The sequence below is a fragment of the Tyto alba genome, unplaced genomic scaffold (genome assembly GCF_018691265.1).
Source record: "Tyto alba isolate M040663 unplaced genomic scaffold, T.alba_DEE_v4.0 Super-Scaffold_22, whole genome shotgun sequence".
Lineage (NCBI taxonomy): Eukaryota > Metazoa > Chordata > Aves > Strigiformes > Tytonidae > Tyto > Tyto alba.
Genome location: NW_024881296.1, coordinates 35001529 through 35017309, shown reverse-complemented (window position 1 = coordinate 35017309; position 15781 = coordinate 35001529). Strand labels below are relative to the sequence as shown.

The following is a 15781-nucleotide window of genomic DNA, read 5'->3' as shown; positions in this document are numbered from 1 at the left end:
ACGTTTCCCGGAAATGCAGGACAACTCATTTCACTGCTGAATATCAGTTTTTCATAAAGATCAGAAATGATCGGTCCATTTGGATTATCACTGGACCCTCCGTCGAACAGAAGCTATATGCTTAGATCTACTTTTATCTCAATGTATTTTGCTGCCAAAAAATATTGCATAGTTGCCTCTTATTCATTGATAGTAAGAACAATTACAGCACCTACTTCTTAAAGAGCCTTCAGCAGCGGCTCAGAGTCTCGCAAAGCCTGTGTACGTCGCAAAGTGACAGACTCGCAGGGCAGCTGCCCCAGGCTGAGGCCGCCCCATCCCTCGGCCTCTCCCCTCGGGACCACGGCTCCAGCCCTCACCTCTGCAGCGGCCCCACACTGAACTCGCCCCAATTTATGGATGGCTCTCCTGAGCTTGGAGGCCCAGGGCTGCACACAGAAACTAGATATGGTCTCACTAGGGCTGAGTACGGGGTGTAATTAATCCCTTACCTCCACTGACTGGCCGAGCTCCTGCTCATACAGTCCAGGGTGCTGTTGACCCCTGTGGAAGTAGTAATTCATCAAGTATCAAAAGGGAAAGACCCTATTTTGTCGTGAATTTGCGCTTCTGTGTACACATAATCATGAAATAATTTAATATCAGTGCTCTTAAGCAAGAGCAAATGCTTTGTTAAATCATTTCTCAGAGTATTTCTTTTTTTCAGGATTAAACTGACTAAGTACAATAATTGAAATGGACTTTATTCCTAGTAGTTTATCAAAATATTTAATTAAATGCAAATTTCAGGGCACAAGTGTGCCTGGCTCTTAATACCGTAAGAACCTTTCTTATAATTTCAGCCACTTCCATCTGGGATTTTCATTCATTTTATCTATTCCTCATATTTCAGTACAATCTTTTCAAAATGAGGCTTATGGATGGAACTCCCTTGTAAATCTTGGGACTTAGATTCAAGGGGTTTGACTATTCAAAAATATACTTAAATTTATTTTTATAAGTCTAGTGCCCCCATGTATTTGGGTGGAGGACTGAAATTTATTTGGGGTGTTTGCTTCTATTTAAAACATTCATTTTGCCTCTGGATTTTTCATATTGAACACAATAAAAGATTATATTTGCACATGCTTCCTGGAGGTACTTTAAAAGGCAACAGTAAAACTCCCTAAAGATTGATACCTTTATCGTGCTCTAGCTTGAGACCAGACAGAATGTTTTCTTGTAATTGTTCCTCCTATGTAGAAGATGAATTTTTAGGACTAAATATGAAAATGAGAAACAGAAAAAAAATTTGTCCTGTGCTTCAGTAAGTGATTGTATAATTAAAGACTGCATTATGAGACATATGCATAAAGGGACTTAACTAATGACACCTGAATGCTTTTTTTCTGGCATCTTATAACTTCTTAGTAATCATTTCTGCAATGTTAATATTCTTCTATGTAAAGCAATGCACTTCTATATATATGAAATGGTACACAAGAGGCTGTTTTTGTCATTTGTGTTTTTAGAATACTGTGCTTGAAAAGGCCTTAGCTGGGATTCCTTGATAATGGATCTGGGTTCATTATTGCCTGGCTAGCCCACTGATACTCTAAAAAAATCATTTTCATACAACATTATTTATTAAGTAGTTGAGAAGCCATCCTAGGCACTCCAGATAACCCTGATTAGCACAGAACTGGAAAGTGAGCACTAGAGTTGTAAAATACTATAAAACCATATAAAAAATATGTACAGAAATGAATATAATTGTGTGAGGGAAGGGGTATGCATATATAGACTATTTTTAATAAGTTTCCTTCTTGCTTCCTTCTGCCATTACTAAGCACAGCACTCGTGCATCAGAGACATGCTCATCAAATTTTATGTGGCCTAACCTTTACAGAGGAGGCTTTCTTAAGCAAAAAAAATCTGCACATATCCCAGGAAATTTCTTTGTGTACATGACCTCTGAAAACCAGTCTAAACCAGTTCCTCTGTGAATTTTTTGGAAAGTGCCAGTTAGAGGAGATTAAACAGTCTGAAAAATAGCAGGTTCTTAAAATGGAGGCTTTTCTTATCTCTGATACACACCTGGCTCACTGTTAACTGCGACTTCCTAACTTGGATGGCACCCACTGGCCTATGAATTTACTTTCTTCCTTGCCCAACACACTTCACACATTTTGCACCAGAGGAAGTTCATCAGCACTCTACTTTCTTGCACCTTTGCTACAGAAAAGATTTCTGGATAAGTTTGGGCTGGAGAATCTTATGAATGTGCATTTACAATGTAGTCACACAAACATAAAATGACACTATTTGTTAATGTGTAAGCATACATGAATTTTTGATCATTTACTATCTATGCCAACTGATCTTTGTTTTTGTAATACAGCAGTGGTATCATATAGTTAACAAATATACTGTATATAACATACATATATGTAGGTAAATAGATGAAAAGATACAGTTACCCTTCAATGGTGTTCTTTTTTCATGTCTCTCCAGTTTCTGTTTATGAATTTCTGAAAAAAATGCAATGTAGAGTTATCAATATTAAAATAATTTTAACACACAAAAATATCAGATGCATTCTCACAACAAAAAAATAAGTGCCTCAAATATTATAGCAGAGATATGGCTTTATTATCTGCATATTCAGAATTATATACAATAAAGTTCAATTTTATAGATATAATTGCAGACAATATATATGGACTGAAATCATAAAATAAAGTGACTTTAAAAATTATTCTGTTTTTAATTGAGCAATAGAGCTACTTTTGAAGTCAAGAATAGGTTTTGTTGATCTGTAACAGCTATACAATAATGTGTTGGTCATGAATCGGAAAAAACATGCTTTTACTAAACATTTTTCTGTATGTATCTTAAGCTGTTTACCAGGATTAGTATTTTATGTTTTCCAAATTACCTTTGGATGGAAAAAATGTTCTTTTTACTACATTTTCTAAATTTTCTAAAGCTCACATGCTGATTTGGTAACTCCAACACACAATAAAAGGTAGACTCAATGCTGTATACAAACTACAGAGATAAAATTTTCCAGGTTAGGGATCGTTGTCTCAGAGAATGACTCATTTTAATCATGCTGTATACCAAAACACTGAGAACTGCCTTGTTAGAAGGGAAGTGGTGCAGCATTTACTTGTCCTTGCCATGACACCTCTTCTGAACAAAATTCCTCACCTGTGACACTGATATGAATTTATTGCTATATACCTCTGTAACTGATTTTTTTTCCTACTGTTCTTATTGTGCCAAATCCAGGATAATGTTGAAATTGCAAAATGTTGAATTTTAGAAAAAGCAAGCCAGAATTACATTAAGCTTGCATAGCACTGTTTGCATACAGTAGTAAAAATTTAAAGGCCATTAGTTATACGTATGCAATAAAGTCATTAAACTATGCATATATTTCTTGCAGTAGGAAACTGGTATAAAATACTAGATCAAAATTGCCTTTGACAAAAGCATATGTAAATTTCACTAGACTCTATGGGAGATGCCTCCTTGTGTTTTAGAGTTAGATTTGGTCTGCAGGATCTAAACAAGAAGAACACTGAACACAGAATTAATCTAACAGAGATAAAGTTATGCATATTACATCTCAACTCTAATGAGTTATTTTAATGCCTGTTGAAGACAACTGAAATCTTCCACTTATACCCTTAGTTATTTGCTCAGGTTGTAACAGGATGTACATCACCAAAATATTTTTTTGGATAGTACTTGCCACCTGAAATAATGATTGTGTCTGGTTTGAAAGAAACGTAACTGTTTTATGGCATCAGCCTATGTTGTCTTCAGCTTGAGATAATATTATTTCACCACGATAAAGGGTAACAAAGTCCAAAATACATATCACTGTTAGGCACTAATGTATGGCAGAATAACCAAGCTAATTATACAATGTCATTAAGCTAAAAGGACTTTTTATTCAGTTTTCATCTTGTTCTTTGCAACCTGGGTGTGCAGCTCATTTATTGCTCTATAAACCTCAAAGGTTGTGATTAGGAAGAAATCATGCCATATTGATTTACTGTATTTCAGCTGAGCCTGGATTATTTTTCTTTCTGCAACTACGTGAGGATTTTTTTCTATCAACTGAGAGAATCAAGTTGCTGGATTTTCAAATTTTTCCCACCTGTTCTGCTTAAAAGGATGCATAAACTAGTTTAGGTGGTATAAGAGGTAGGAATGGTGAAAGACAAGAACAGCCGGAGGATCGCTCCCTGATTCTGAGCACATTTGAGCGGTTCTCCATGCCGCTGCTCAGGACTGTCTGCAAACCCTGACTTAGTGCATTTAAAGAAAGCTGAGTCACTTCCTCTGCATTGCAACATACAGCAGAGAACATATCTTGCCCAGCTCAAGAGGTCATCCTACACACAGAGATGAATACGGCCCACTAAGTGATAAATCACATTCTTCAAGCAGAGTCATCTACACGAACACATATTTCTTGCTTGCCTTAAGATGCTTCAGCTCTGCTGGGTTCCGACCATCTATTATGTGTCTCACTACAGAAAATAAGCCTAATTTTCTTGAAAAAATAAGTATAAACCCTTGTTATTTCAAAGAAGTGCTTTAAAAGTTATTGTGGTTTTAAGGAATTTCTTATTGCTAGTTTGAATGCAAAACAAGTATGAAGCAATGACCGCAGAGCTGGCGATCTAAATCAGCCTCATGTTGTATCATCAATGAAGCTTACTTGTCAAAAATACTTCAGTAAGATACACAAAAAGATACTCTAGACAGCTGCACTGAGCATCTCATCTAACTTGCTGCTACAAATAGGATACCACACATCACAAAAAACCCTACACAAATTCCTTGAAGTGAAATATATCTCCATATTCCGTAAGTGTGTGTATATATGTTTTTATATACTGAAAACTCTGCCATCATTAAGATCTCTTCATAGGCTCCCCATTATAGTTTGAACCATCATAAAAAATTGAAGCCTGGAACACATCAATTCTAATACATTACGACTTAAATTTTCCCAGCACAAATAAATCTAGTCTTAATACACACCGATCTTGATCAATTTACAAGACAGAAAATAGTGACTCTTTGCTAACTCCAAAATATTTAAAAGAAGGAAACACATTAGGTTATTAGAGATTTATTTTTCTGTTCTGAGAGTTTTGATACTCTCTGCTTCATCTTTTATGACAAATAGCTTTAATTTTCTAGTAATCACATCATATCTTATTGCTGAGTTGACAAAGCTACTATAATATTATAGAAGACTTACATGGCCAGTTTAAAGCATGTAATTTATCTCTATCAGTGTGACACATTGTTAATAAATCCTAAATATTATGAATTCATGTTTAGAAAAATGACAGAACCAAGCAGCAGCAAAAATAATCTTTGTCACCACGGCAACCATCCCGATTCTTTATGAGATGACAGCACAGTTTATTAAATTATTGTAAGGTAGTATGTATTTTAAAAGCTGTATTTCATTGTTTGTTTTCATTGGTTATCAAGCAGACATGAAAAATTATCTTTCCCCTTGCATTTCTTGGGTTTTGAATGGATAAATACTTTATTTCCTTAATTTTGGATACTGCTTGACACTGACTTCTCTAGACCTTGGGTCCTGTGCAGATATACAGAACATGCTGGATGATTATTTTAAATAACTCCAAGAAGGGAAGCTAGTAGTCTCCTCACTGACCATTTCAAGATGCTGAAAGGAGGTATATCCAACTCCAGGGTTAGCAGGCTGATATATCTACGCACTGTTGACCCAAAGCAGGCCCACACAAAGAGCTGAGGATCAGTATCACAGGCAGCTTTACTTAAAATCCCTGCTGAACATGGAGTTTGGGCACTATCTTCCCCCACACCTCACTCAGCTAATTTTCATTAACAGCAGTTCACCATATCTAATGACTGCCCAGAATTTGGTTGTACAATACAAAGCCCCAGCTCCAGGAAGGTCAGGTTGGCAGAAAGAGAAAAAGATTACAGTCCCCTGAATCCATGTGAGCCAGGGGTGCAACAGTGTGCAGGAAGACCACAGCACCTCATGGCAGGGCACGAGGAGATTCTCCTGGTTCCTGAAACAGAGTTGCTTTCTCCGTCTGCTCTCATGTTTCTGATTCTGAATTTTGGTATCTCCTTTTTTAACATAGTAAAATATATAGCATTATTCTTAGCTACTTTAATTGTATTGTGTTATGATAGCACCTATGGGCCTAGCCCCACATGAATTACTTTAGGTACCACATAGTGTTATAACTGCATGTTGTTGGTTGACAAGAAGCTCAACAATGTGCGCTTGTGGCCCAGAAAGCCTACTGTATCCTGGGCTGCATCAAAAGAAGAGTCACCAGTAGATTGAGGGAGGGGATTCTCCCCCCTCTACTGCAATCTCGTGAAACTCCACCTGGAGTCCTGTGTCCGGCTCTGGGGCCCCTAACTTGTCCATGAAGGACATGAGCCTGCTTGAATGGGTCCAGAGGAGGCCACGAAGATTATCATGGGGCTGGAGCACCTCCCTTATGAAGACAGGCTGAGAGAGTTGGGGTTGTTCAGCCCGGGGAAGAGAAGGCTCCAGACAGACCTTATAGCAGCCTTCCAGTACTTAAAAAGAGCCTACAAGAAAACTGGAGAGGGACTTTTTACAAGGGCATAGTAGTGATAGGAAAAGAGGTAATAATTAAACTGGAAAAGGGTAGATTTACAGTAGATGTAAGGAAGAAGTTCTCAGCTGTGAGGTTGGTGAAACACTGGAACAGGTTGCCCAGAGCAGCTGTGGCTGCCCCCTCCCTGGAAGGGTTCAAAGCCAGGTTGGACGGGGCTGGGAGCCCCCTGGGCTGGGGGAAGGGGGCCCTGCCCATGGTAGGGGTTGGAACTAAATGATCTTTAAGGTCCCTTTCAACCCAAATCATACTATGATTCTATGATGATGCCATCTCTGTATGACAGGACTTCAAACTTTAAGAGGGCTACATTTCTTCTCCTAGTAGGAAAGCAGAGCCCCACATATTGCTTCATTAGAGGATGAAGTGGTGAATAGCAATATGGTATTACTAAACCAGCTCTTAGTCCCCACCCTTTGTTTCTGTCTTGCAGATGAAATATTCCTTAAAAACAAACCAAACCAAACCAAACCAAACCAAACCAAACCAAACCAAAACAAAACAAAACAAAAGCAAATAAAAAATGTCAGTGATATGAGATACAAAGTGAGAACAAAGGGGATTATTGTACCCATCTGAAACACAAGAGCGCTTTAGTTGGTAACCCAGAAAGTCAGCAAGAGAACTGGGAATTTAACTCTGATCCCTGACATTCAGTATTATCTCCTTATACTTAAAGACATCCTATTTCTACTTAAATACTGTAGTGACAATGGAACGTAGGTTTAGTGTATCTACTCTTTTAAAGGTATAACTGAACAGATGGAATTTTACTTGAAATGATAACACATTGTTTTTTCTAAGCAAATTTCACCAATTGGTCATCTTTTTTATAATCTCTTACAGGTAACATAGCAATATAAACCTTCAGTGCTTTGACATTCTTTTTCTTATAAATATCTAAGTGTAAAAAGGAAAATGAGTCCTATTCAGCGTCCTGGTGAACCAGAGGTTAATAATTTGCATTTGAGCCCTTACAGCTATTGTCAGCAATTTAATGGGGCTATAGCCTTGCTAGTTTATCAAGACTAATTGGTAGCAGGCAGCTGATTATCCTAAAGAGTTGGTGGAAATAGATACCGAGGGCAAGTCAAGAGTGAGTGGTGTTAAGAGCTTTAGAAGATGAGAGGGATGTCATTTCTAATGTGTTTCTAGATGTTGTCTGTATGAAGAATTGTATTCAACTCTCTTGCTGCTGGTATCCTCAAGAGAAATTTGCAATTGTACAACGGATGTCTATTTTTAATCTATATAGTACCAGCTGGTGAGGGTGACAGTTATCCTTGTGGGGCTAGGACGAGAATAAAGGAAGTTCTGCATTAGAACAACTTGCAGCTAACTACTAATACATCATGTAGCTGTACTCTAGAGAAAAAAAAAAAAAAAAAAAACCAAACTAACAATCAAACAAAAAAAAAACCCAACATCAACCCAAATATTACAATAGGAAAAAAACATGGGGGAAAAAAGAAAAAGGACATTAAATATTTAATTAGGGAATTAAATTGGCATATTGTGCTTACATCCAAGAACCAAAATCAATGTAACAGAAGGCTTTAAGTACCAGCATTCAGTGTTGGAAAGTCTGAGTGACACATATGACTAATTTTGGTGACTTCCCTACTAGATTGCTAGTAGCACAGTCTTATTATCCCCAGTGTTTTCTCAGATCTTTCCCCTTCCCGAGACTCATAGCAACTTGAGGTTGGGGTACAGAAATACTTTTCCTGAAGTTATGTGTTGTAAGATCTTTCTTGAAAATGTGACAGGAGATGAATTGCCTCCTATTGATGAAGATGTTGAATGGTTTGTGTGCTCATTCACTGCATGACATACCAAGCCACAATGCCTTTTAAATATGGTTTCAAAATTGTTTATCCATCTTTTTGGAAATCACAACTACAATTTAGACTGAAAATGAAGGTTTCTTTTTTATTTTCATTTTTATTTTATTTTTTTATATTTTATTTTGCAGAATTATACAGCATCTTTTTCATTTGCTGTATAAGACTACTTTCAACAGAGGTCACAGAAGACCATTTCTCATTCTTCTTGGTGCAAACCCTCTGCTCTGGTATATATTTAACCAAAACAGCATGTTGTTCTAAACTGTAAACATTGTTGTGAAGTTATGTTGATTGGTCCTAAATCTATTTAGCAAAGCTCAGCTACTTCACTTCAGTTGCCTTTATTCCCTCCACTTGATACTTTGTTTGGCATCACTAAACAGCTATCAGAGATACAGAGAATACGACCCTTCAATATTTCTGGACAATTTACCTATCTTGAGTAGCATACAGCAAACAAGTAGGCTTTATGTTTCCCCTAGAATACAGGGATTTAACATGGCCTTCCAGATATATATTAAGCCTTCTTTATAAAGCCAGAACAAGACAAAAATAAATAGATGAGATTCTAATTCAACAGATATTCAGTTGTTTCCACACTACTGCAGATTCACTGGTCTATAATAGAAATTCACTGTAGATGACCTGCTGACATCTTCATCATCATGCTGAGGAGTGCTTTCATTCCAGGGTGAGGTTTTATCTTATTTTTATTTTTACAAGACCATACAATGAAGGAGATTCATTGCAAGGAAGGCATTTTCAAAACAGTGTGCATGTTATTTTCATAACAGCTAAATATCCCAGCCCACGTAAAGATTTTATTATAAGCCATCCTTTCATAATCCCCAAGTTTCTAAACTGAATTTATTCCATTACTCCATTTTTCATTATGATAAAGACAATTAAACATGTACATATTTTTTCATATTGCTATGTTTGAAATAGCATTCCTTTTGCTATAGAATAAAATAACTTTAGCAATTAATGGTAGAAGTGTATAATTATATTACTATGTTCTTATTAAAACATATTTATCACTAAATCACTGATTGGTGTCAATGACCTTTCCTCTTTTTTATATGTTTGGGTATTTTTGTATATCTACAAGGGCTTCTTAAAATCTTAATCCCACAAACACTTTCAATACAAAATTGTCTTTTATCAAAATATAAAAATATTTATTTATCCTGAAAAGCTGAGGTGAGAAGGAAAGTTTGATAGAAGTCCCTAAGGCTGGAATATTAGCTGTAAACATGGTAGCAATTACATACCTCTCATAAGATTTGTTTCTTTGAGATAAATCCAAAAGTTGTACTACATCCTCCACCAAAAAAAAAAAAAAAAAAAAAGAAAGACAAGGTTGTGGATAATTCCAGCTTGAAAACCTCAGTTTACCAAGGCAAATGGAACTTGACACAGTGTACAACCATTTCTTTTATTTTCTTTTTTTTCTAAAGCCTAACTGATTTTTTGGTTTGATTTTTCTTTTTACTCTAGTAAGGTTTCCATTTGCAGCAGAAAATCAATATCTTAACAGAAAGGTTTTTAAGGGGATCAGGGTACTTGAAATTATCTTTGACTAATTATCCTGTAAGCAGCACTTGCATCCTTCAGGAAGACCATATGCAGACTGTTTTATATGGAGGAATTTTAATGGCTGGGTTTTTGAAAGAATTTAAATTGGAAGATATTAAAAGATCTTCAACCCTAAACATTTTTTACATAAAAGTAATTTTTATTCCAAGTACATAAATACGTTAAGACAGCTTTTTTCATTTCCAGATCTCATTTCTGTACCTTGGTTCTGAAATGTAAAAGGAATACTAATTGCACTTTGATTAAAAAAAAAAAAAAAAGGCAAAAAATAACCACAAAACCCCGTAACCCAAACAAATTAGAGATAGAGCTATGTGATGAAAACTAAGCTTTTCTTTTCCTTCTGTGGAAAGTAAAATTGTCTTGACATGTTTCTCTTTTTGCATTCCAGCCTACAAAGATGTTATTGGACCAATTTTAAATTATGTTTTCCATAATCAATTTTATCAGTCTGCATTTAATTTAATGTAATTTTATGCAGAAAAAAATGCAGACAAAACTTGTAGACCTCTAAGGAGAGCAAAATGATATATACAGTAATACATAAAATCTATAATCTTGATTAGCATCAAAGAAATCTTTTCCCATATAAATCTATTCAATAAGAGATTTTTTGTGAAAGGAAGCAAAAATAGAAAAAAATCACGGGACTAACCACAGTTCCTCTGCTCAGCTTTAAAAAATGTCAACTCTGCATATCCTACCTTAACGTATTAGTCTGCAAATATATAAATATATAAATTCAATCACTTCTAGATCCCTGGGGTTTTTTAGGGGTCTGGCATGCAGAAGAGAGATTCTTTTCCTGCGGGTCATGAGCATGGGGCTCCATTTGCCGTACCCTCTCCTTGGCACAGCAGTAGCTGTGAGGGGATCTGAGGTCACTCAGAAACACGCAGGAACCCCAGCTTTGGTGCTGTGGGTACAAGTGAGGTTTGGAAGAGCCTCTCGCTTCCCAGGTCAGGCATTTACTCTGTTCCAGGCACAGCAGGCTCTCAGCCGGGGGGCATCTGCCTAACGCTCTCCTCTTCCCTTAGAGCGAGAACACCCTCAGTGCTCTGTTGCTGGGGCACAAATGAAGATTTCCATGAAGGTCACATGCACAGCTTTGCTTAAGGTTTTCCCTGATTTAAAAGGAGAGCTTAAACGGCTGCAAACCTCTGTGCTGCTACACTTCTGCCCAGGATTCCTGCTTGCCTTGTGCCTCAAAGTTCTCTCTGTATCTATTAAAACATAGCTGGCAAGTTTGGATTAAAATGTTCCAATTCAGTCTGAAACCCAATCACTATTCTTCAATAGGCCAAAGAACTATAACTGAACATCCTTGTTCCCTAGTTGTATATATTTCTGTTTCATCTGGATAATATGGAAAAGATTTTCTTTACATTATAAAATGCTATTTTATAGTGGATATGCTATTACTGTATTGATCAGAGTAAGTAAAACAAGACGAGATTATTAAAAGAATATTAATAACAGAAATGGATGCCACAAAAATGCAAAATGCAAAAAATACATATCTGGAAAAGCGGTTTAACATCTGAGAACTGAATCAATCAATGATTTTCATCTTTTAACACAGGGTGTACTTTACACAAAGATATGCAGAATGCTTTGTAGTAAAGTGTAGCCTAGGGAGACAGTGAAAGCCTTTTAGAGAGATCTGTAATAGCAACTCATACACAAAAAAGTGAACATTACCATATGGCAACATAAAAGAAGCTGAATTCAGAAGGCATTACCAGTACAAATAGATATATACTTTAGGGATGAATGGAACTGCATAAGTAATTTCTAAGACACACATATAATAACCATGCCGGCAACTCAGTTTTCAGGTCTCATCTATGGTATTCTGAATTTCTTTTCTCCAGTCCATTTCCAATTTTTTGTTTGGAAACTGTTTTCTGAACATGAATATTACCTCAAGAAAATGCACTTGTTTTCTTTATTTTTCCAGATTTGTTTCTGTATAAAAAAAGGACTTCTAAATTAGAGAAAGATGATGTTCTAATTTCAGTATCTGCCCGGTAATAAAGCTAGTTACTATGTTAGCTATCAATGAGAATTTTCCCAGATATTCTTGTGATATAAACTATAGTAATAACAAATGATTATTTATGTATAACTTACAGTTATTTTAAACTTTAGAAAATACTTTTAGTATAGAATTTTAAATATAAGAATCTTAATACGCACCTGGTGACATTTTAAACATCCTAATGTACTCTGGTAGTCATCAGCTACCCTGTAAGGATGCACTTCTCCCATAGGTCCTGTGTCATTTCTGCCAGTCCCATGCTACATCTGAGATACTGTGCGGTAACTAAAATGACAGTAGTCAGCTTTGTTTATTCACCTGAATCCTGCCTAATATATTTTTAGTGTGACAAAGATTGTTGCTTGATGATCATGAATTAAAAGTAAAACTTCCTAATATATGCAGAACATCTTTAAGATAGCAGATGAGTGGGACTAATTGTTGCTTAACTAATCATGTGGGAATTTGAGAAAGAAAAATGTCTTCTTCAAAATCTTGTTATGAAACCTAACTGCAGCAACTTAACTGCCGTGGCTGTTTTGCTCCCTAATGTTAATGTGCATACTGTCTGTAGCCTTGGGTTCACAGAAAGCAGTAGATAGATTGCAGCCATGCAAGAACTGGGTCCCTGTAGAATTCAGTGACACCGTGACTCGGGGAGCCCCTGACTGGGGCAAATGTTTAGAGTATGGAGAACTGTAGAAGTTATCACTATATTTTAATAGTTCTTATATCCTTCCTGAGACATTTGCACTGCTCACTCTTGGGCAGCAAGGAGTTCTGTCCCATCCAGAGTGTCCAGTGTGAGCTGGACTTTTGGTCTGATCATATATAAACATTCTTATGTACTGAATAGATAAAAATGATCTGACACACATCATAAATTGCAGAACTGAAACCTCAAATATTTGCTGAGATGTTTTTCCCTACCCTGTCTGAATACCCAAACAGTTCTTTTAGGCTTATACAGGCCATAATATCAAAACCACTTGAAAATTCAAATTAGGAAATCCCTTACCAGTCTTCTCTAAGCAGATTGTTCCTACCTCTCCCTTTTCCCAGGCTGTCGTAGGTGTTTGCTTGATTACTCTTAAAAAGGGATGTAGGAAATGATTTGGTCTGAGAACCTTTTCTTTTGAGAGTATTTTGTTTGTTGCTAGCACAGATTAATACCTGGATCTGAGCAGTTTGTGCTGAAAAAATGCTGACTATCTTAACCTTGGGGTGGAGAGGGGGTTAAAGGGAGTGAGTGTCTGGAGTCAGGTCTGGCAGAACTGCACCTTGACCAGAGCCGCTGAGGGTAAGTCAGTGTGCCCTCAGAAGTTGCCCTGTCTTATAAGAAGAGCATGACGTTTGTGTCTTCAGCATATTAATAGCCAGCCTAATACTCAGGCAACAATATTCTCATTTGAACTGAAGACACAAGGATAAGGTACTTTGGCAAAAGGTTTATTTGTAATTAACAATATTTCTTGTAAAATTTAACAGAAATTTCTGTTGTTTGTGGATTCTTGTTTTTATCTATGATTCTTTAACTGCATTTTCTAAAGAAAGAATTTTATATCCAAGTAAAGAGAATAGGATCATTTCATATAACAATTGTATACATCTTTCTATCTCCCACATAGGCTAACTCACAGAAATTGGGAGATCCATCTCTACCTCAAGGAATCAACTTTATTTTGACTGTTGGTATAAAATAATTTTATGCCAATAAAAATCTATCTTGTAATACAAAAATTGTTAACAATGACATGATGGTGCTTTATTTCTTACTCTGCTTTCAAAGTTCATTGTATCTATTGAATTGAAAATTACCAAGTGATATGTATGTGTTTGAAACAGACTGCAAGAGAGCGAGAGAAAGAGGAAGACAAAGGATTTAACCTAAGCCCAAACATAAAATCAGGGAAGGAAATCAGGAAATCAAGGTTATGAAAACAATTTCCTAAACTCCAAAGTATGAAGTAAAACCACAAATAATTCTGACCTAAGAATCTTTTCAAAGGTTTCCAGCAATTTACTCCTAAAACCACGTACCAGATTCCTGTTTCCCATCTAGAATGCATTGGCTGTTTTGAAGCAGAAGAAGAAGATGCTACCATAACACACAAAACCCACGGCTATGTGTGCACGGTTTGACAGGTGTACCCTGTCTAGCTAAATGAGGAGTCCATGTTCAGAATTTAAATTTTCAGTTACCCATATGCAAACTGAAGTGAAGTTCCAGAACAGTTTAATAATGATATTTTTAGCCATGGATGACAATGCTGAAGTGTCCGGACTTATATTTTACAGTTCATTATTTCCAGTTTTGTGCACCATGTTTCTCAACTCTTTTCCAAACTCACAGCTGATGTCAGTAACATCCACCAAAAAGTAGTAAATATTTCTCTCTTTTCCTGTAGCAATAATTTCTAGTAAAAATGACCAAAATATGAGAAAACATGCAGCTGTCAAGTAATTGAATTTGTCTCTAAAGGTTAAACTGACTCTGAAAAAATTAACAAGATTATCAGTCATAACCATTGTTGTAGAAAGAAATTAAGCCAAAAGCACATTAAATGTGCAAGAAGCAGCTATTAGACTTCTCAATATCTTTTGTGAAAATGCTCTGCAATTTTTGCATGCTAAGAATGTGCATTGTTAAAGACTGTGAGGTCCTCTACAGAATAATCTTTCACTACATCCCCTGAAGAACATTTTTTTTTTTTTTTTATTCCAGACAATATCAAATGTTCGCTCTTTTCAAATTATTAAAGAGAAATATTAGTGATACGACTTGGACTGGCAAAAATAATTGCAATAAAAAAGGCACTCAAGAGGCATTTTCATGTTTTCTAAAGTATTCTGAAACTAATATTAGTTCTGTTGCATGTGCAAGCCTATTGTCATTACTTCTACTTTTATTATCTTTGCTTTTAATTTATGTCTCCAGGAAGGTGATCTTTGCTTTCTTTCGGTTTGTAATTATCATTACACTTTCCTCTTCTTCTTTCATCTACACAGTGTCCTTACCACTCCCCCTGAATCTTTTCTAATTGTGGTACCAACAATATTCTTATTTTTTCAGTAACTATATTCCATTATAAAGTAAATTTTGTGTTAACATTTTAGCATTCAAGAAATCTGATGGTCAACAAAGCAAAAGAGTAAAAGCTTGTCCGTACACCAAAAATAAGTATGGAGATTTTTCAAAAATTCTCAGCCTAATCATGAATACCACAGTTACTATGGATTAGATCCAATACAAATACTTAAAAATCAGGCAGAGCAACCATAATGCACATTTCCACAGTGAAATTTGAGAGGTTTCCTGTAAACTTCTTGTAAAGACAGCAGTAGTATACTGCACCATATCACTGGGTCATATTTTTGTTTAGGATGTTCAAATGCCATAAGCATGAGAGACACCTAAAGGAAGATCACTCACAAAGCTATAGATAATAGTGCTGTGCAGAGCGGAAGGGACTTTGATGCAGAAATGGTCCTTCATAAGAAAACAGAGAATATTTCATAACCTAAAAATTTGGTTCAGAATTTGTAGATCTACCTACTAACATTTTGATACCCAAAACGTTTCCAAATTAATTTGTATAGCTGGTCCTCCTTTGGGTCCAGCCCTAACA

The 15781-nt window shown here is 36.1% G+C and overlaps 1 protein-coding gene across 1 annotated transcript in view; it reads right to left on the bottom strand.

The window, feature by feature from the left end:
• TRDN (triadin) overlaps positions 1-15781 on the bottom strand; it is a 236943-nt gene that overhangs the window by 162586 nt on the left and 58576 nt on the right. The window contains 1 exon segment of the mRNA XM_042796218.1: positions 2460-2510. Coding sequence (XP_042652152.1) covers positions 2460-2510 — 51 coding nt within the window.